The sequence below is a fragment of the Bombina bombina genome, chromosome 1, assembly GCF_027579735.1.
Source record: "Bombina bombina isolate aBomBom1 chromosome 1, aBomBom1.pri, whole genome shotgun sequence".
Lineage (NCBI taxonomy): Eukaryota > Metazoa > Chordata > Amphibia > Anura > Bombinatoridae > Bombina > Bombina bombina.
Genome location: NC_069499.1, coordinates 1487898934 through 1487920705, shown reverse-complemented (window position 1 = coordinate 1487920705; position 21772 = coordinate 1487898934). Strand labels below are relative to the sequence as shown.

General features: G+C 39.3%; 1 protein-coding gene across 1 annotated transcript in view; it reads left to right on the top strand.

Moving 5' to 3' along the window:
- Positions 1 to 21221, top strand: part of LOC128653797 (ABC-type organic anion transporter ABCA8) — a 669484-nt gene extending 648263 nt beyond the window's left edge. Inside the window, exons 38-39 of the mRNA XM_053707306.1 lie at positions 12488 to 12543; positions 20998 to 21221. Of these exons, the coding sequence (XP_053563281.1) occupies positions 12488 to 12543; positions 20998 to 21090 (149 nt within the window). The 3' untranslated portion in view covers positions 21091 to 21221. The remainder of the gene's footprint in view (positions 1 to 12487; positions 12544 to 20997) is intronic.
- The last annotated feature ends 551 nt before the right edge of the window (positions 21222 to 21772 follow it).

Here is a 21772-nt window from a genome sequence, read left to right as displayed (position 1 = left end):
TGTTGTTCAATAATAAAATTAATCCTCAAAAATACAACTTGCCTAATAATTCTGCACTCCCTGTATATATACTGTATATATTTATATGTCTATAAATGTGTACATATGTATTTATGTGTTTATATGTGTATATATGTCTGTAAATACATATAAATACATAAATACATTTGCGCAGACATATTTAGACATGTATATGTATGTATCTCTGTTAAAGCCCTTTACCTGCTTTTTTTTCTTAACATCTGAGACCTCATATTTTTGAGCCCTTTAAACTTTTTTTTTTAAATAATTTTTTATTAGATGGTGTTATTATGAGTGTAACTGTACTTTTCAATGTATTTTTGATATGTTTTCTGAGTATTTTTTTGTGCGAAACAGTTAACCAGAGCTCTTATGTTGCACTAACCTGACGTGCGTTAACTTCCATTGCACTCAAGCGATCGCATTTACTTTAAACTTGTGATACATGCGGAAACCTGACATGCATAAACAGCCACAATAAACCCCTTATCGCTCAGGCGTAACTGTTATCACACCACTTCTAATCTGGCCTTCTGTTGGGAAAAGTTAGCAAGGCCACGATATCCAAAGTCCAGAAGTTAGCACGCACTGGGTTTTGCTCACATGCTAACTTTTTACTTTTAAATTGTAATACGTGTGCTACCCTGGCTGCGTTAAAAGTTTACTTGAACACATTTAACGTGTGAGCAAACAAATCCGATATGCACCACTTGTTATCTGGCCCACCGTGACCTGCCATATTAGCAGTATTACACAAGTCTACATAGATACACATGTTCTACTCTACTCTTACAGGAAAATGTCCTTTTTATTATTATATACAGTGCATATACAGTATATATATATATATATATATATATATATATATATATATATATATATATATATATATACCTATACCAATAAATGTATTTCTAGAGATATAGAAAGGCATTTTATACAAATATATATATTTAATAATAAAAATTACATTATTTTCTATGTAAGGAACATAGGAATACAAAATATGAGTTTTGTGCATCGGGTTTCGCAATTTAGATCGGGTTAGTGCACATTAAAGCATAGTTTTCTTAAGGCGCGCTATTTAAATATTACATATAAAGGACCAGATTACGAGTGACGCGTTAACAGTTACGCACATGTGAAAAGGGGTTTATCATGGGTATTTCAGCGCGTCGGGTTTACTGTTCGTATTACAAGTTAAATCGCAATTTTTGCTAGAATGATTACCCCAACCTCAGAGCTCTAGTTAACTGTTTCACGAAGCAAATAAGTTGCACAAAACACATAAAAATAGATTACATAGTACAGTAACCCTCATAATAACACTAATAAAAAAAAATAATTGCACATAAAAAGTTATAAGTGTTCAAAGATATGAGGTCTCAGATGTTAGAAAAAAAAGGCAGGCAAAAAGCTTTAATATTGAGATACATACAAATATACATACATTCATATCCAAAAATATTGGCACCCCTGCATTTCTGTCAGATAATGCACTACTTTTCCCAGAACATTGTTGAAATTACAAAGGTTTGGGCATTCTCATGTTTATTTCTTTGGTTTGTATTGGTATGACACAAAAAGTGGATAAAAAAAGCCAAATCTGACACATTCTATGCAAAACTTGAAAAATGGACTGGACAAAATTATTGGCACCTTCTCAAAATTGAAAAAATAATTGCATTCCAAGTTTGTGATGCTCCTGTAATTTGTAATTAAACTCACCTGTATCAATTAACAGGTGCTGACAATATAGAAATCATACCGGCAACCAGTTAAAATGTTGAAACATTGGCATCTATCAAAGCGTCGACTTTCTTGCATTTGCCGGCACCAATACGCTCGCCTAAGATTGCCTAACATCACTGCCGTGGACCTGAATACGTTCTCCAAAATTATCAAAAAAGCTGTCAAAAAGCCGCGCACCAAGTACGGTACGATGAGCAGCGGACTGTTGTTAACTAACAGTCATCGATCTCGCTGCTCTTCGGCTTTTTTTTACAGCTTTCTTGGTACCCTGTCACTAAACACCCACACTATACTATATTGTTTACAGCCTATACCGCCCTCCCGGAGCCCACCGCAACTCTAATAAATGTATTAACCCCTAAACCACCGCTCACGGACCCCGCCGCAACTAAATAAAGTGTTTAACCCCTAAACCGCTGCTCCCGCAGCCCACCGCCACCTACATTATACTTATTAACCCCTAATCTGCCACCCCCTACACCGCCGCCACCTACATTAAATTTATTAACCCCTAATCTGCCGCCCCCTACGCCGCCACCACCTACATTATACTTATTAACCCCTAATCTGCCGCCCCCTACACCGCAGCCGCCTACATTATACTTATTTACCCCTAATCTGCCGCCCCCTACACCGCCGCCACCTACATTATATTTATTAACCCCTAATCTGCCCCCCTACACCGCCGCCACTATATTACATTTATTAACCCCTAAACCTAAGTCTAACCCTAACACCCCCTAACTTAAATATAATTTAAATAAATCTAAATAAATATTCCTATCATCAAATAAATTATTCCTATTTAAAACTAAATACTTATCTATATATTAAACCCTAAGATAGCTAGAATATAACTAATAGTTACATTGTATCTAGCTTAGGGTTTATTTTTATTTTACAGGCAAGTTTGTATTTATTTTAACTAGGTAGAATAGTTACTACATAGTTAACAATTTAATAACTACCTAGCTAAAATAAATACAAATATACATGTAAAATAAAACCTAACCTAAGTTACAATTACACCTAACACTACATTATAATTAAATGAATTCCCTGCATTAAATACAATTAAATAAAATTATCTAAAGTACAAAAACAAACAAACACTAAATTACAGAAAATAATAAAATAATTGATTTTATTGATTGATTTTACTGCTTGGAACAGCTAATAGAATGCGAGCTCAATCCTATTGGCTGATTGGATCAGCAAATAGGATTGAACTTAAATACTATTGGCTGATTGCATAAGCCAATACGATTTTTTCTACCTTAATTCTGATTGTCTGAATTCTATCAGCCAATCTGAATCTAAGGGACGTAATCTTGGATGACGTCACTTAAAGGCACCTTCATTCAGTAAGAAGACGTCGGTCGAAGAGGATGCTCCGCGTCGGATGTCTTGAAGATGTAGCCGCTCCATGCCGGATGGATGAAGATAGAAGATGCCGTCTGGATGAAGACTTCTGCCCATCTGGAGGACCAGTTCTGCCCGTCTGGAAGACCACTTCTGCCAGATTCGTTGAAGACTTCGGTCCGGTTGGGTGAAGACTTCTCCCCGTTAAGGTGATCTTCAAGGGTTTAGTGTTAGGTTTTTTTAAGGGGGTATTGGGTGGGTTTTAGAGTAGGGTTGGTTGTGTGGGTGGTGGGTTTTAATGTTGGGGGGATTTGTAATTTTTTTTACAGGTAAAAGAGCTGATTACTTTGGGGCAATGCCCCGCAAAAGGCCCTTTTAAGGGCTATTTGTAATTTAGTGTAGGGTAGGGCTTTTTTTTTTATTTTGCGGGGGCTTTTTTATTTTGTTAGGGGGATTAGATTAGGTGTAATGAGTTTAAAAATCTTGTAATTTGTTTATTATTTTCTGTAATTTAGTGGGTTTTTTTGTACTTTAAATAATTGTATTTAATTGTATTTAATTGTATTTAATGTAGGGAATTAATTTAATTATAGTGTAGTGTTAGGTGTAATTGTAACTTAGGTTAGGTTTTATTTTACAGGTATATTTGTATTTATTTTGGCTAGGTTGTTAGTAAATAGTTAATAACTATTTAGTAACTATTCTACCTAGTTAAAATAAATAAAAACTTGCCTGTAAAATAAAAATAAACCCTAAGCTAGCTACAATGTAACTATTCGTTATATTGTAGCTAGCTTAGGGTTTATTTTATAGGTAAGTATTTAGTTTTAAATAGAAATAATTTATTTAATGATAGGAATATTTTTTTAGATTTTTTTAAATTATATTTAAGTTAGGGGGTGTTAGGGTTAGCGTTAGACTTAGGTTTAGGGGTTAATACATTTAATATAGTGGCGGCGATGTAGGGGGTGGCAGATTAGTGGTTAATAAGTATAATGTAGGTGGTGGCGGTGTAAGGGGGCAGATTAGGGGTTAATAAGTATAATGTAGGTGGCGGCAGTGTAGGGGGCAGATTAGGGGTTAATAACTTTATGTAGGTGGCGGCGGTGTCGGGGTGGCAGTTTAGGGGTTAATAAGTGTTATGTAGATGGCGGCGGTGTAGGGGGCAGATTAGGTCATTAATAAGTATAATGTAGGTGGAGGCGGTGTAGGGGGCAGCAGATTCGGGTGTTTAGACTCAGGGTACATGTTAGGGTGTTAGGTGTAAACATTACCATAGGACTCAATGGGATATCGGGCAGCAGCGAACATAAGCTTCCGCTGCTAACAGACTCCCATTGATTTCTATGTTATCCTCCGCCTTCAGGGTGGCAGATTGAAAACCAGGTACACAGGGCCGGAATATTGGAGAGCGTACCTGGTAGAATTTTGATAACTAGCAAAAGTAGTCAGATAGTGCCGAATTTGCATTCGGAACATCTGAAGTGAAGCAAGCATCGATCTGTGTCGGACTTTGCCCGCCGGATCGTATATGTTATGTCACAAAATTCTACTTTTGACGGTCTGTAGGGTAAGTTAGGGGGGTGTTAGGGTTAGGGTTAGACTTAGGTTTAGGGGTTAATATGTTTATTATAGCGGTGGCGGTGTAGGGGGGGCAGATTAGGGGTTAATATATATAATGTAGGTGGCGTGGGCTCCGGGAGCGGCGGTTTAGGGGTTAAACAATTTATTTAGTGGCTGCAGGGTCCGGGATCGGCAGGATAGGGGTTAATAACTTTATGTAGGTGGCGGCGGTATAGGGGGCAGCAGATTAGGGGTTAATAGGTATAATGTAGGTGGCGGCAGGATCCGGGAGCGGTGGTTTAGGGGTTAATACATTTATTAGAGTTGCGGCGGGGTCCGGGAGCGGCGGTTTAGGGGTTAATAACTTTACTTAGTTGCGGGGGGCTCCGGGAGCGGCGGTTTAGGGGGTAAAACAGTATAGTATAGTGTGGGTGCTTAGTGACAGTATAGCAAGAAAGCTGCGAATAAGCCGAAGAGCAGTGAGATCGATGACTGTTAGTTATCAACAGTCTGCTGCTCATCGCACCGTACTTGGTGCGCAGCTTTTTGACAGCTTTCTTGATAAATTTGGCGAACGTATTCAGGTCCGCGGCTGCGATGTTAGGCGATCTTAGGCGAGCGTATTGGTGCCGTTGAATGCAAGAAAGTCGACGGCTTGATAACTAGAGGCCTATATTTATATACAGTTCCCTCTTATTTCTATTTCTCAACAGCATGATAAAAATGTTCTCCTCTATTATCATAAACAATGTTTTCATATGATGTTTTTAAAGATCTTATAAATATGAAAAATAATTATTATGTTCGTTCAGTCCATTGGGTTAAAATAATTCATCAGGAAAATCCATCTGCTTTCACACTGCAACAGTGTTTTAGTTATATCTCCATCTCTTATGCCCAAATTGATCTTTTGAATACCAGTGGATAATAAATTACCAACTTTGCCTTGGTGGTATTTGTGAAAGTGGTAGGCTACCGAGGTGATATGCTTGTGTTTTTGTAAATCATTTGCAGCATTTTTGATATTATGCAGATGTTCCAGTAAACGTGTGCGTAATTTGCGTGTTGTCATGCCAATGTAGATCTTTGGACAGCTGCATTGAATCTTGTAAATCACACCAGTTGTATTACAACTTATATAGGATTTAATAGCATGTGCTTTCACAAATCTATTGCAGACTTTTGGATTTTTGCACATGTATCTGCAGCTGCAACATGTACCACATGGATAAGAGCCATTTTACTGACTACACTTAAAATATAACTTTTATTCCTTTAAAAGCCAGCACATAAAATCATGCAACAATGAAGCGTAGCACAACTGGCTTACGTATTTCAGCAATCTGCCCTAATCATAGGCTATGATTACGGCAAATTGCCAAAACGCATAAGTCAATTGTGCTGCGCTCCGTTGTTGGAATAAAGTTATATTTTAACCCCTTAAGGACATAGCTTCAGATTGCTCAATTGTTTCATGACGAAATATTTCCATCATTAGTCCTTAAGGGGTTAAGTGAGCCAGAGACTTTTCTTCATTTTGTGATGCCTTTTGACGAGCTTGAGCTCGCTCCTATCCGTGCACGCTAACGAACACTGGTCGGGAACACCCCCTTGTGACGTAATTAGCCTACATCCTGCTGGCAACACAGAGGATTGTGTCAGATCATAGTGGCTAGGATGCCGAAAATGAAAGTATTGAGAGTGTGAACAACTTGTTCCAGAGGAGACAAAAAAAAATGGTACCTGTAGAGGGGATGAGCAAAGCTCCTAGATATACACTCTTTTCGGCATTACATACAGCCCAGATATAAATATAATATTGAGTTTGTCAAGGTATGTGAGTCAAAAGACTGTGATTTCCCAAAGACCTGCTCTTTATGTTTGGGAGACACCATTTAGCCCGATGGTTGAATCCACCTTCTTATAACTAACACCATTTTTCTTTTAGCTATTTTGTCTTTGTAAATAGACATTCATACATATATCTGTATATCTATACCTATATATAATTATATATATATATATATATATATATATATATATATATATATATATATATACGTATAGATATATATTGTACCAAAATACCATCATATATATGTAGAAGTATGTATTTAGGAATAAATAGAACATATTCTTCTATGTGAAGAACAATGCAATGTGAAATATTAATATTGTCATGTCTGGATAGCGCACTTAAGAAAATGCAATAGGGTTTGCTTGCGAGTAGGTTGTTAGCTTTTTTCCCCCCACTTTTCTTACTCCATTGACTTCTATGGGGAATACGTTAACTTAGTCGCAATATTAGAAGTTTGGCTTTTTGTGCACATTAGGTTAGCACACAAGCAAAAACTTTTTCATTTTAACTTGTAATATGAGCGCTGCCTGACCCATGAAAAAAATCTTACTTCTAGTGTAGTTAGCACGCAAGTGGGAGCCTTAAATATTGCTCCACTTGTAATCTAGCCCAAAGTGGGGAAAATTTACACAAAAGGTGTCATTTAGTGGGGGAACATTTTTTCAATGCTTCTTGAGAGTATGCATTTGCTGGATTGTGAGTAGATAGGCTTTCTCTTTAAATCTATTTTCTTTTAAAAACTGTAATTGTAACGTGTCCCTTTTTTATATTTTTCTGTAATGTTGTAATGTTAATGCACTGTGACTATTTTTTTGTCATAATAAATATTTCTTATCATAGTTTTGGCTTTCGTCTAACATTTGAATTCACGTTACTTGAGAAGGTTGCATGTCAGTCATAACCTCACCTGCAGTCTGATCAGGAGAGGTGGTCATGAAAGATAGCATGAAGTAAATGTACTTTGCTTTACTCTCTGGCTGCCAACTTTCTATAGTTTGCACATTTAGACCAGCTATACCTATAGGTCAACATTACCAGTCAGTGTCCTCACTAAGGGCCTGATGATTGAGAGCTCTCCACTCAGGAGAGATGATCTAAAATGATTCTTCAGCACTGCAAGATCCCTAGTGAAATTCTTAAAAGGTACATTTTGCTTCCCCAAGAGTCATTCCCTGCATTACTGTATGTGAAGGAGAGACAAGCCCAGTGCAATATAGCAATGCATATTGAAAAAAAAGATAAGAGTTCTGCTGCATTTACGCATTGTGTTTTGTAATTTATATTACTTTACTCTTTAGATTAAATTTTATTACATTTAAAGTTTGCATTTTCTTTTTTGTATTTTTTTTGTATACAGCAGTATATTTAGGGTTGGGATTTTACAAATTCTGATTATGCTTTCACATCTCTGTAACTTTAGCAAATTAGGATCATACTTTATATATTTATGTGTATTATATTGCACTTTGCATTTATTTTATTTAAAATAAAACTGTAAAAACTTCCAGCTTTAGTTTCCCGGAGAGCTTCATTGTGCCAGATAATCAACATTCTCTAGTTTGTAGAGAAATTATAGTGCAGTCTTCTTGTGGGCTTAATTCACTGAATTTTCAAAGAAAAAGGGTGGACCCTGAAAGACTCAGAGAGATGACAGATGCCTTCCATACAAAGTAATGAAGCTCTCTGGGATACAAGATTTTACATGGGAGAGAGAAGGCCCTTTTACTTGTCAGTTTTAGTTTACAATGGAGTGAATACAAAGTGCTATATAATTTGTAAAATATACACAGAAATATACAAAGTATTTGTCACGGATACCAGGCCGCAAGGGTTAAACCCCTAACCCCTATAACTTCACCCCTGTTGTTATCTAGTCTAGGTGTAAAGTGTCTTTCTGTTATTGTGTGAGTCATTCATTGTCTTTTTGTAAGTCAGGATGTGATTAGCATCTGTTTAACTAACCATTGTCTGATGTTTGTCTCATTGTATAATATTTGTTTCTATTTGTGTAGTAACTACCCCCATGTGTTGGAAATATATAAAAGCTGTGTTTTCTGTGCAATAAAACAGTTCTTGTTTCACCTGAATATGCTAGTCTGTCTAGTTATTTAGGTGAGCTCCAGCTAAAATCACTTTTCCTGGGCTACATAGCAGCCTGTTCAAGGCAGAGAAAGGATTCTCAGGCAGAGCTACCCAGCCTGGGTAGCTGGAGTCTGTCACAGGGTGGGACCCTGGGTACTGATGTTGTCGGGCATCAGGGGTGGTTACAGGCTGTGATCACTTGCCAGCTACATAGCTGCAGTTGGCAGGGAGGAAGCAGGACCCGTTGGGCGGAGCTACCCAGTCAGGGTAGCCGGGGTACCTGTCACATTGGTGGCAGCGGTGGGATCTGCTTCTTCCACACGGTTCCTGCTGACAGAGGAGAAGTGCCACAGTAACCGATAACCATGGAGGCCGAGTTCCAATGGAGAATGACAGAGGCGCTGGCCCCACTGTACGGTCCTGGTTCTGCACAGAACAAGTGGGAAGAGAGGAACTTTTTCCGTCAGTGACTCTGGAAGAAGACTCTCCAACAGGAGCGGGACTATTTTGGAAAGGTCCTCCCCACTGATACGGAAAGGTACTGGCACCAGCTAGATTTATGAATGCCTTTCCTGGGAGAGCAGCCCAGGGAGGAACAGCTGATTGCCTTACATGGACTGGTCGAGACAGAGATGGTGCTGGAGGATGGCTACTGAGCCTCCCAGTTGTATGCTATGCATGTGCGCTCATGGCTGGAGGAGGTCTACCCAACAGAGGGCTTTGGCTTTGGCCCTGGATTACTATTTGAAAAGAATCTAAAGGACCACGACTTTGGGGATAAGACTGACGAAAGACTGGCTGAAATTTGCGGATACCGAGAGAGACTGTTGGATCTTTTGGGAGTGCCTTGGCTTGAAGCTGATCTGAATTTTATGATTGTCCAGGAATGGGAACTGGAAGTGGCATATGCAGAGCTTCTGGATCCTGATCAGCAATCTGGCTCAGAGCTTAGGGTCTTGGACCAGGGGGCCACCCTAGCAGAAGTGCTGGCAACAGCCAGCCTCTGTCCAGCACCTGCAAAGCTCCAGGAGACCAGGGAGAGGAGGAAGTCATCCTCCCTCCCCTTACAGAGAGAGATGGATGTCAATAACCCTCCCCAGCAGCAGAACCCCTTCCCGAGAGAGGAGACAGTCGGTCTCTCTCGCCAGCGGCAGAGCCAGGAGCCGGGAGAGGAGACAGTCGGTCTCTCTCCCCAGCGGCAGAGCCATCCCCTGGGAGCGGAGGTAGTCGTCCTCCCTCCCCGTAAACAGAACCCCTTCCTGGGAGAGGAGACAGTCGGTCTCTCTCCCCAGCGGCAGAGCCATCCCCTGGGAGCGGAGGTAGTTATCCTCCCTCCCCGTAAACAGAACCCCTTCCTGGGAGAGGAGACAGTCGGTCTCTCTCCCCAGCAGCAGAGCCAGGAGCCGGGAGAGGAAACAGTTGGTCTCTCTCCACAGTGGCAGAGCCAGGAGCCGGGAGAGGAGACAGTTGCTCTCTCTCCCCAGTGGCAGAGCCATCCCCTGGGAGTGGAGGTAGTCATCCTCCCTCCCTGTAAACAGAACCCCTTCCCGGGAGAGGAGACAGTTAGTCTCTCTCCCCAGCGGCAAAGCCAGGAGCCGGGAGAGGAGACAGTCGATCTCTCCCCAGCGGCAGAGCCATCCCCTGGGAGCGGAGGTAGTCATCCTACCTCCCCATAAACAGAACCCCTTCCTGGGAGAGGAGACAGTCTCTCTCCCCAGCGGCAGAGCCAGGAGCTGGGAGAGGAGACAGTCGGTCTCTCTCTCCAGGGGCAGAGCCATCCCTGTGGAGCGGAGGTAGTTGTCCTCCCTCCCCATAAGCAGAACCCCTTTCTGGGAGAGGAGACAGTCGGTCTCTCTCCCCAATGGCAGATTCATCCTTCGGGAGTGGAGGTAGTCATCCTGCCTCCCCTTACAGAGAAGCCCTTGCAGGGAGAGACAGGTATCAATAACTCTCACCAGCGGCCGAATCCCTTTCTGGGAGAGGAGACAGTTGGTCTCTCTCCCCAGCGGCTGCTCAGTTTCCCATGGAGCGGAGGTAGCAGACCTCCCTCCCCAGCGGTAGATCTCCTTCTTGGGAGAAGAGACAGATGGACTCTCCCCTCAGTAGCTTGGCAGGTTCTCTACCCTTTTCTTGTCCCAGAGTATTTCTCACAGAGGGCAGGATGTTGCATTGGGCAAGGAGGATAAAAGTGTATAAAGTTGGTGCCAAATGTTTGGGCACCCGAGCTTTACCTACCCAACCAAGGAGAAACCTCCCCCTCTGGTCTGGGGTGGGAAAACAGCTGGGAAACTGGCACTAGCTTTGTTTGTGGGTGGGTCACCGAGTGTCACAGAGAGAGGCAGTGTGGCCATAGAACTTAAGGACACTGGAACTTGTGGGACAGCAATTGTTTTGGAGCCGGCATTAGAAACTTGTTCGGGATGTTGCCTTATGTGACTATCCCTGCACCCAGGGCGCAGGGTATAAACGTCAGCAGGAACCCCACAAGATGCCCCAAGCTCAGGAGAGATGGGATAACCTCTCCCAGCAACCGAGAAGTGGAGGGCCACTGTCGGACAGCCCTAGGCTGACCCGTTAAGGGTCTAGCCGGGTCTGCTGAACTGGAGTGGGGGGAGATGTCACGGATACCAGGCCGCAAGGGTTAAACCCCTACTCCCTATAACCTTCCCCCTGTTGTTATCTAGTCTAGGTGTGAAGTGTTTTTCTGTTAATTGTGTAAGTCATCCATTGTCCTTTTGTAAGTCAGGATGTGATTAGAATCTGTTTAACTAACCATTGTCTGATGTTTGTCTCATTGTATAAAATTTGTTTCTATTTGTGTAGTAACTACCCCCATGTGTTGGAAATGTCTAAAAGTTGTGTTTTCTGTGCAATAAAGCAGTTCTTGTTTCACCTGAATATGCTAGTCTGTCTAGTTATTTAGGTGAGCTCCAGCTAAAATCACTTTCCTGGGCTACATAGCAGCCTGTTCAAGGCAGAGAAAGGATTCTTGGGCAGAGCTACCCAGCCTGGGTAGCTGGAGACTGTCACAGGGTGGGACCTGGGTACTGATGCTGTCGGGCATCAGGGGTGGCTACAGGCTGTAGTCACATGCCAGCTACATAGCTGCAGTCGGCAGGGAGGAAGCAGGACCCATTGGGTGGAGCTACCCAGTCGGGGTAGCCTGGGTATCCGTCACAGTATTAACCTAATTTTTTAAAGTAACACAGAAAACTTTTAAAATATAAACATTATATGTAAAACAAATGCTGGTTCTAAATTTAAATGTATTAGTAATATAAATAAAATGCACAAAGTGTAAGTTTAACAAAACTCTTATATCATGCAGTGCTATATTGCACTGGGATTATCTCTAATTCATATAGAGAAATTAGAGAGGTCTCACAGTGCTGGAGAGTTTCACCAATTTCTTTCAGCATTCAGTGAGACGAGTCCCTGTGAAGACTACACTACAGTTTTTCTCTTCAAGCTTGGAAACCCTTTGGCCATCAAACCCAAAGTATAAAATAACAGACAGTTATGTCAACTCCTCCAAAGATGTACAGTCACCTAGATTAATTAAAAAGTAGGTCCTTTCTACCACTATTACACTGGATTGCTCACCACAAGATGCAAAACAGTCACAGTCCACCAAAACTGGTACACTCTTTTCAAAAAGCTCTTTACCCCAAAATACCATACAAAACATTTTTTACTTTCTAATTTCTAAATGCCCCATGCAATGTATCATTCTGAATAACTACAAATCACAAAAGGCTGCCATTGTATTGAAAGGTGTTTTAATTATTGTTTTGTCTGTAGTTTTGAACTACCTGCCCTTATTAATTGTGTTTTTGTTCTTCTACTCAGCTAAACAGATTTATAACATTGAGGAGTATAACTTCTCACAGCCGACCCTAGAACAGGTATGTATATAGAAGGAAATGCATATATTAAAGTTAACCCTACAGATACCAGAGGAATTATTATATAGTTGCTTTTTCCATAAATCAGAGAAGATTAAGTGGCTTTTTTCTGTGTGTTCTTTACAATTTAAGTGAGAGAGGAAATTAATTTTGTTTTTACTTACATTCACCTAGATTACGAGTTTTGAGCGATATAGGGAAAGTAAAGAATGCAACAAAATTTGCGTTATTTAACCCCCTATAGCGCTGCCATTACAAGTTTTAAAAAACCTGGCTTGTGCATGCGATATGGCTGCGTTGAGCTCCATACCGCACACAAAAGCAGCAGAATCGTGGAAACAAAAGCCCCCTAACGCAGCCCCATTGATGTCTATGGGGAAAAAGAAAAGAAAGTTTAAACCTAACACCCTAACATAAACCCTACATATAAACACCCCTAATCTGCTGCCCCCTGACATCGCCGACGCCTGCCTACAGTTATTAACCCCTAATCTGTTGCTACTGATATCGGTGCCACCTAAATAAAATTATTAACCCCTAATCTGCCGCTCCCGGTATCGCCACCACTATACTAAAGTTATTAACCCCTATTCCACTGCACCCCAACATCGCCGCAACTATATTAAAATTATTAACCCCTATTCCGCCGATCCCTATATCGCCACCACCTAAATAAAGCTATTAACCCCTAAACCGCCATCCCCCCACATCACAACAACCTAAATTAAACTATTAACCCCTAACCCTAATGTAGCCCTAATGTAACCCAAACCCTAACGTAATCCAAACCCTAACATAACCCTAACCCTTACACCTTCTAACTTTAACATAATAAAACTAGATCTAAATTAAACTTACAATTATTAACTAAATAAACCTATTAACCCCTAAACCGCCAGCCCCCCACATCACAACAACCTAAATTAAACTATTAACCCCTAAACCTAACCTACCCCTAACCCTAACACCCCTAACTTTAAAATAATTCAAATAGATCTAAATTAAATTTACAATTATTAACTAAATAATACCTAGTTAAAACTAAATACTTACCTGTGAAATAAAACCTAAGCTAGCTACAATATAACTAATCGTTATATTGTAGCTAGCTTAGGTTTTATTTTTATAAAAGCTTGTTTGTATTAATTTTAACTAGGTAGACTAGTTAGTAAATAGTTATTAACTATTTACTAACTACCTACTTAAAATAAATATAAACTTACCTGTGAAATAAAACCTAACCCGCCTTACACTAGAAACTAACATTTGAACAGCCAATAGGAATTAAGCAGCTCATTCTATTGGCTGAGTCTTCATCCAACAGATTTAGAACTGCTTAAATCCTATTGGTTGATTTGAACAGTGAATAGGATTTTAGCAGCTCTAATTCCTATTGGCTGATTCAAATTTTTCAGCCAATAGGAATGCAAGGGACCCCATCTTGGATCGTGTCCCTTGCATTGAAGATTTAGTGTATGGATGAAGCCTGGATGAAGACTTCTCGCTGCCTGGATTAGGACTTCAACTCCGGGATGAAGATCATTCAAGCAGGACTTCAAAAACTGTAAGTGGATCGTCAGGGGGTTAGTGTTAGGCTTTTTTAAGGGTTTATTGGGTGGGTATTATTTTTAGTTTAGGGTCTGGGCAGTAAAAGACCTAAATGCCCTTATAAGGGCAATGCCCATACAAATGCCCTTTTCAGGGCAATGGGTAGCTTAGGTTTTTTATTTTGGGGGGTTGGTTGGGTGATGGGTTTTACTGTTGGGGGTCTTTGTGTTTTTTTACAGGTAATAGAGCTGATATCTTTGGGGCAATGCCCCACAAAAGGCCCTTTTAAGGGCCATTGGTAGTTTATTGTAGAGGGGGGGGGTATTTTGGGTGGGCTTTTTTATTTTGATAGGGATATTAGATTAGGTGTAATTCTTTTTTATTTTGGATAATTTTGTTTGTTATTTTCCAGAATTTAGTGTTTGTTATTTTTTGTAACTTAGTATTTTTTTGTTTTTGCATTTAGATACTTTGTAATTTTTAGAGTAGTGTTAGGATTTTTTTAATGTGCAGTTTAGTTTAACGTAATTGGTAGTTAGTTTAATTTTAGTTTAATTATTATATTAGTTTAATTATTAGTTTAAACTTAGTTTTTTAATTTGACAGGTAAGTTTTTATTTAGTTTAAGCTAGGAAAATTGTAATTTTAATATCAAGTTAGCGGGTTGTTAGGTTTAGAGGTTACTAGTTTAGTTTATTTCAATGTGAGGGGCTTTAGGTTTAGGGGCTAATAGTTTAGTATATTTCATTGTGGGGGGCTTTTGGTTTGGTCAATAGTTTTATTATAGTGGCGGCGGTGAAGGGCTTAATAACTTTAGTATAGTGGGGGCAATGTGGGCGGGCAGCAGATTAGGGGTTAATAATATTTAAATAGTGTTTGTGATGCGGGAGGGTGGTGGTTTAGGGGTTAATAACTTTATCATAGTGGTGAGGATGTCAGGGAATGGCGGAATAGGGGTTAATCTTTTTTTAAAGTGGCAGCGATATCGGGAGCGCTAGATTAGGGGTTAATAAGTTTAATATAGTGTTTGCGATGCGGGAGGGCCTTGGTTTAGCAGTTAATAGGTAGTTTATGGGTGTTAGTAATCTTTTTAACACTTTAGTTATGAGTTTTATGTTACAGCTTTGTAGCGTAAAACTCATAACTACTGATTTTAGATGGCGGTACGGGTCTTGTCATTTTAGACTGTAACGCCATTTTTTTAGCCAGAACGCAAAACTCATAATACCGGCGCTATGGGAATCCCATTAAAAAATATACGACTAGATAACGAGTTGTGCTTTAGGCTTAAAAAGCAGCGTTAAGAGGTCCTAACGCTGCTTTTTAACACCCGCTGGTATTATGAGTCTTGCAGGTACAGGTGTACCGCTGACTTTTTTGGCCAGACTTGGAAATACCGCAAATCCACTTACGTAAATTGCATATCCTATTTTTTCAATGGGACTTGCATAGTGCCGGTATTACGAGTCTGCCAAAAAGTGAGCGGTACACCCTCTCCTGTCAAGACTGTTACCGCATTTTAAAGTCAGTAGTTAAGAGTTTTACACTACAACACATACTACAGCATAAAACTCTTAACTAAAGTGATAAAAAGTACACTAACACCCATAAACTACCTATTAACCCCTAAACCGAGGCCCTCCCGCATCGCAAACACTTAAAAAAAAACATTTTAACCCCTAATCTGCCGAACCGGACATCTCCGCCACTATAATAAATATATTAACCCCTAAACTCCTACCTCGCAAACATTAGCTAAATATTATTAACCCCTAATCTGCCGTCCCTAACATCGCCGACACCTACCTACATTTATTAACCCCTAATCTGCCGCCCCAACGTCGCTGCCACTATACTGAAGTTATTAACCCCTAAGTCTAAGTCTAACCCTAACCCTAACACCCCCTAACTTAAATATAATTAAAAGAAATCAAAATAAATATTCCTATCATTAACTAAATTATTCTTATTTAAAACTAAATACTTACCTATAAAATAAACATTAAGCTAGCTACAATATAACTAATGGTTACATTGTAGCTAGCTTAGGGTTTATTTTTTATTTTACAGGCAAGTTTGTATTTATTTTAACTAGGTAGAATAGTTACTAAATAGTTATTAACTATTTAATAACTACCTAGCTAAAATAAATACAAAAGTACCTGTAAAATAAAACCTAACCTAATTTACAATTATACCTAACACTACTGTACACTATAAGTAAATTAATTCCCTAAATTAAATACAATTAAATAAAATTAGCTAAAGTACCAAAAAAACCAAACACTTAAAAAAGCCTTTTGCGGAGCATTGCCCCAAAGTAATCAGCTCTTTTACCTGTAAAAAAAATTACAAATCCCCCCCCCAACATTAAAACTCACCACCCTCACAACCAACCATACTCTAAAACCCACCCAATACCCGCTTAAAAAAACCTAACACTAACCCCTTGAAGATCACCTTACCGGGAGAAGTCTTAATCCAACCGGGCCGAAGTCCTCAACGAAGCCGGGAGAAGTCTTCATCCAAGCCGGGCGAAGTGGTCCTCCAGACGGGCAGAAGTCTTCATCCAGACGGCATCTTCTATCCTCATCCATCCGGCGCAGAGCAGGTCCATCTTCAAGACATCCGACGCGGAGCATCCTCTTCATCCGACGGCTAACACTGAATGATGGTTCCTTTAAATGATGTCATCCAAGATGGCGTCCCTTCTATTCCGATTGGCTGATAGAATTCTATCAGCCAATCGGAATTAAGGTAGAAAAAATCCTATTGATTGATCAAATCAGCCAATAGGATTGAGCTGGCATTCTATTGGCTGTTCTAATCAGCCAATAGAATGCCAGCTCAATCCTATTGGCTGATTGCATTAGCCGATAGGATTTTATCTACCTTAATTCCGATTGGCTGAATTGAAGGGACGCCATCTTGGATGACGTCATTTAAAGGAACCTTCATTCACTGTTAGCCGTCGGATGAAGAGGATGCTCCGTGTCGGATGTCTTGAAGATGGACCCGTTCCGCGCCGGATGGATGAAGATAGAAGATGCCATCTGGATGAAGACCTCTGCCCGACTGGAGGACCACTTCGCCCGGCTTGGATGAAGACTTCTCCCGGCTTCGTTGAGGACTTCAGCCCGGTTGGATGAAGACTTCTAATGGTAAGATGATCTTCAAGGGGTTAGTGTTAGGTTTTTTTAAGGGGGTATTGGGTGGGTTTTAGAGTAGGGTTGGTTGTGTGGGTGGTGGGTTTTAATGTTGGAGCAATGCCCCGCAAAAGGCCCTTTTAAGGGCTATTTGTAATTTAGTGTAGGGTAGGGCTTTTTTTATTTTGGGGGGGCTTTTTTTATTTTGTTAGGGGGATTAGATTAGGTGTAATTAGTTTAAAAATCTTGCAATTTGATTATTATTTTCTGTAATTTAGTGGGGGTTTTTTTGTACTTTAGATAATTCAATTTAATTCTATTTAATTGTATTTAATATAGGGAAATCATTTAATTAGATTGTAGTGTAAGGTGTTAGTATAACTTAGGTTAGATTTTATTTTCCAGGTCAATTTGTCTTTATTTTAGCTAGGTAGTTATTAAATAGTTAATAACTATTTAGTAACTATTCTACCTAGTTAAAATAAATACAAACTTGTCTGTAAAATAAAAAACTATTAGTTATATTGTAGCTATCTTAGGGTTTATTTTATAGGTAAGTATTTAGTTTTAAATAGGAATAATTTAGATAATGATAAGAATATTTATTTCAATTTCTTTTAATTATATTTAAGTAAGGGGGTGTTAGGTTTAGGGTTAGACTTAGGTTTAGGGGTTAATAACTTTAATATAGTGGTGGTGACGTTGGGGGCAGCAGATTAGCGGTTAAAAAATGTAGGTAGGTGGCGGCGATGTTAGGGCCGGTAGATTAGGGGCTAATAATATTTAACTAATGTTTGGGAGGTGGGAGTGCGGCGGTTTAGGGGATAATATGTTTATTATAGTGGCGGCGACGTTGGGTTAATAAGTGTAGGTAGGTGGCAGCGACATTGGGGGCGGCAGAATAGCGGTTGATAAATATAATGTAGGGTTTGACGATGTTGGGGGCAGCAGATTAAGGGTTCATAAGTATAATGTAGGTGGCGGCGGTGTCCGGAGAGATTTGGAGCAATATTTTGCTCAACGCTCACTTCTTGTATTTTAATGATGTGTTTCTGAAAACTCGTAATACCAGCACTGCAGGTAAGTGAGTGGTGAGGGAAAACTGCTCGTTAGCACCGTACAGCCTCTAACACAAAACTCGTAATCTAGCCGATAATTTTTAGGAGTGCGGGACTGGGAGTGCAGGACTGACGCGGTACAGACTAAAAGGCTTGCGGTACTGCTATACCGACAAAAGACTTGTAATGGCTGCATTAGGGAAAATTATGCATTATGGGCCACAACGCTGCTATTTGATTCATAACGAAAAACTCGTAATCTAGCTGATAGAGAATAGTTGAGCAGAAATTCACTTAGAAGTCTCTCCTATATATCCATGTTTACTGGCCTCACCAGCTTCACCAGAATCTTTGTTATTTTGTCTAGTACATTTATTGTGAACTTTATTAAATCTTCTATAAAGAATAGATTTGGGGTCAGTAAAGCTGAATAGGCTTTGAGGTAATTGGAGCTGGATATGTTGGATAAACAACATTGTGATTTTAGCAAAATAATATATTGAAAGGCATTGATGCTAAAGTGTCTGGTTTTTAAAAATTCGATTAAAAACAGGGGCACTTTAATTCATCAAAATTTACATTTCACTCCTGTTGAGAAAAAAAAACTTACCTTTTAATTTTCATAGCAACTCCAGCTTCCTCCGGTCGTTGCAAGTCATTTCTGACATCAGAAATGATGGATAGGTCATCCTCCAATCACGGCTTCCCCCCCCTGGGGAATCAGTGTCTGATTCAACGCCGTGATTGGAGGAAGCCGGATTCCTCATTTTAGACCCAGGAAGAGGCTTTGCGACGGGTGGAGGAAGCTGGAGCTGCTGTGAAGTAAGTTTTTTTTCACAACAGGAGTGAAATGTAAATTTTGATGAATTAAAGTGCCCCTGTTTTTTAATAAAATTTTTAAAAACCGGGCACTTTAGCATCAAAATTGACATTCACTTTAACTTGCTATGCAGGGTTCTGGATGTAAAGAAGATACACCTACATGACCATATAACACTCACAAAAAGCACAAAAAAGATTTTACATCACTTCTCTCTTATGAACCTTGAAGGGAAGTACTTACTTTTGCTACTCTTTAACTTCTGCATAATGAGGAAGACTTGTTCTATTTCTGGTAAAACATATGCAAAGTATTAGCATATTCCTAAAACATAGATGCATTATGTCATGGGTACAATTTACAAAAAGACAGCCAAAAAATTCCTTTGAGTTGACATTTCACGTAAGTCACCTTATAAAAATGTGGTATACAGGACAGGCGGGCTGTAAAGAGAATACAAAGGGAACTATTAAGAAAAGGGGAGTCTTGCAGTGAGAACATAGAAAGATGGACTGTAAGCATTCCAGAGTAGCAGTACTGAGGCTTTAAAAGCTTGGGGCAATTCTTGTGGAATGAGCCAGAAAGTTAAAAGAATAGAGGTAACAAAAGAACAGAAAAGTAGTTATTGGGCAGAACAAAGGAAGCAGGTGGCCAAATATTTTCACAAAAGGCTAGAAATATAGGATAGTATAGTTTTTTAGTGCCTTGTATGTTAGGGTCAGAATTTTATTCTTGAGGCTAAAGGAAGAAAGTGGATTGATTAGCAGGGAACAGCAGCTAAGAAGTGACGTGTGAAGAATATCAGCCTAGCAGAGGCATACATGATGAGTTGAAGAAGGGACAGAAGTGTGGGAGATCAAAAAGGATGGAGCTGCAGTAGTCAAGGCAGGATATGAAAAGAATAAATTTAAATTTTAGTTGTCTTGTGTTGAAGTGGCAGGAAATACCCAGGGACTGGATGTAAGGAAAAAATAAACTTATGATTCATATGTGATCCAAAAGCATCAGACCGTATTTTCATGAGTGATTGAGATTTGAGGTGTAGGTTAATTGGATGGGTAAAATGGAAGAAAAAAATAGTAGGCTCACCGTTTTGGACCAGTTAAACATGTAATAATGAGACAATATACAGGTTGAGATGATATATAGAGCAGTAGCAGACCTACTCAACAGAAGACTCTGATGCAACATTATTTTAGGACCCCTCCCAAAAGGTAACTCAGCATTAAGCAATAGTAAGAATATACATGTTGCTATGTATAATGATTTTGAGGATAGATTGATGGACTTGTAATCTGCACTAATATAAGTCTCCCTCCCTGCATTAGGATTGTACAAATTCTTCAGATGCCTATTTATAGGCTGCTATGGGAACCCCCAACACTTGGGCCATGGTGCCACTGCACCATCTGAACCAATAGTAGTTTCGTCCCTGGGATAGACAGCCAGTGATGTGAGTAAGGATGAGGATTGCTCTGATGCAGATAAGTAAACTTGGGTGTAATCAGCTTCAAAAGAAACCTTTTGGACTTTATTAAAGAACATAGAGCTAATAGGTCAATATAAATATTGAGGGGGGCCAAGAACAAAGCCTTCCAGCACCCTAACAATGAGTTAGGATTCTTGAAAAGAATACACTACAGATATGGTAAAAAGATGAAAATAAGACCACAAGAATCTGTGAGTCACAAATTCCATAGGATACAAGAAAAGATGATCAACAGTATCAAAGGCTGTAGACAGCATCAGAATGATTATAATGGATCTAGTCCACTAGCAACTGACTTCAGTAATTATTGTTATGTATAGCGTATGTCTACACAACACAACTGATCCTTGAGTATCACATCATAACTTTTTTATCTGTGCTTTTACTTCAAAGGTTTTTATTGACTTGGCCAAAGAACAGGAAAATGATGACTTTGATTTGGACTCTAAATTTCAATGGAAACATCTGAGAGCAGAAAGCATCTAATGTTTTAAAGAACTGTATTATAGGAATAAAAACAACTGAACAAGTTAAAAATAAATATCTGCTTACAACTGCCAAAACAAGGATATCAATCAAACCGATGTGTTAACCCATTTCTGCCAAAGAAGGTTACTTACTATAAATATAAATATTGTAGGTCTAACGTTTTACTATTTTAGTTCATTCTCTGTAAATTTTGACAAATGCAATGGAGATTTCAGAAAATGTAATAAACATGTTTTAATTAAACACAAAAGAACAACTAGCATTCAGATGATGCAAAACAAATTTGACATTTTACTTAAGCAAGTCATAAAACCGAGAACTACTCCAATAATTTGAATAATTCTGGTGTACAAGATATCTGTTGTAGAAGTGCATCAAAGAGACTGATAAATTCCCTTTTTGAAGTCATTTTCTTTTTCTATATCATCATTTTCATTGGACATACACTACTGGACATATGAGCCTCAATTAAGGGTGTAATTAGATTATATAAATCTTATCTCCACTAGAGGCACTATTTTTCCACAAAAGAAAATTAAACTGATTAATTTTGCCTTGTAGACTTAATATTTGCTTCTGAATTCAAAGAATTTTAGCTATAATACTCTAAAGAATGTAGCAACAGTAACTACCTAAATAACTACTCAATATTTTGTCATATATTCTGGTGTCATTAATA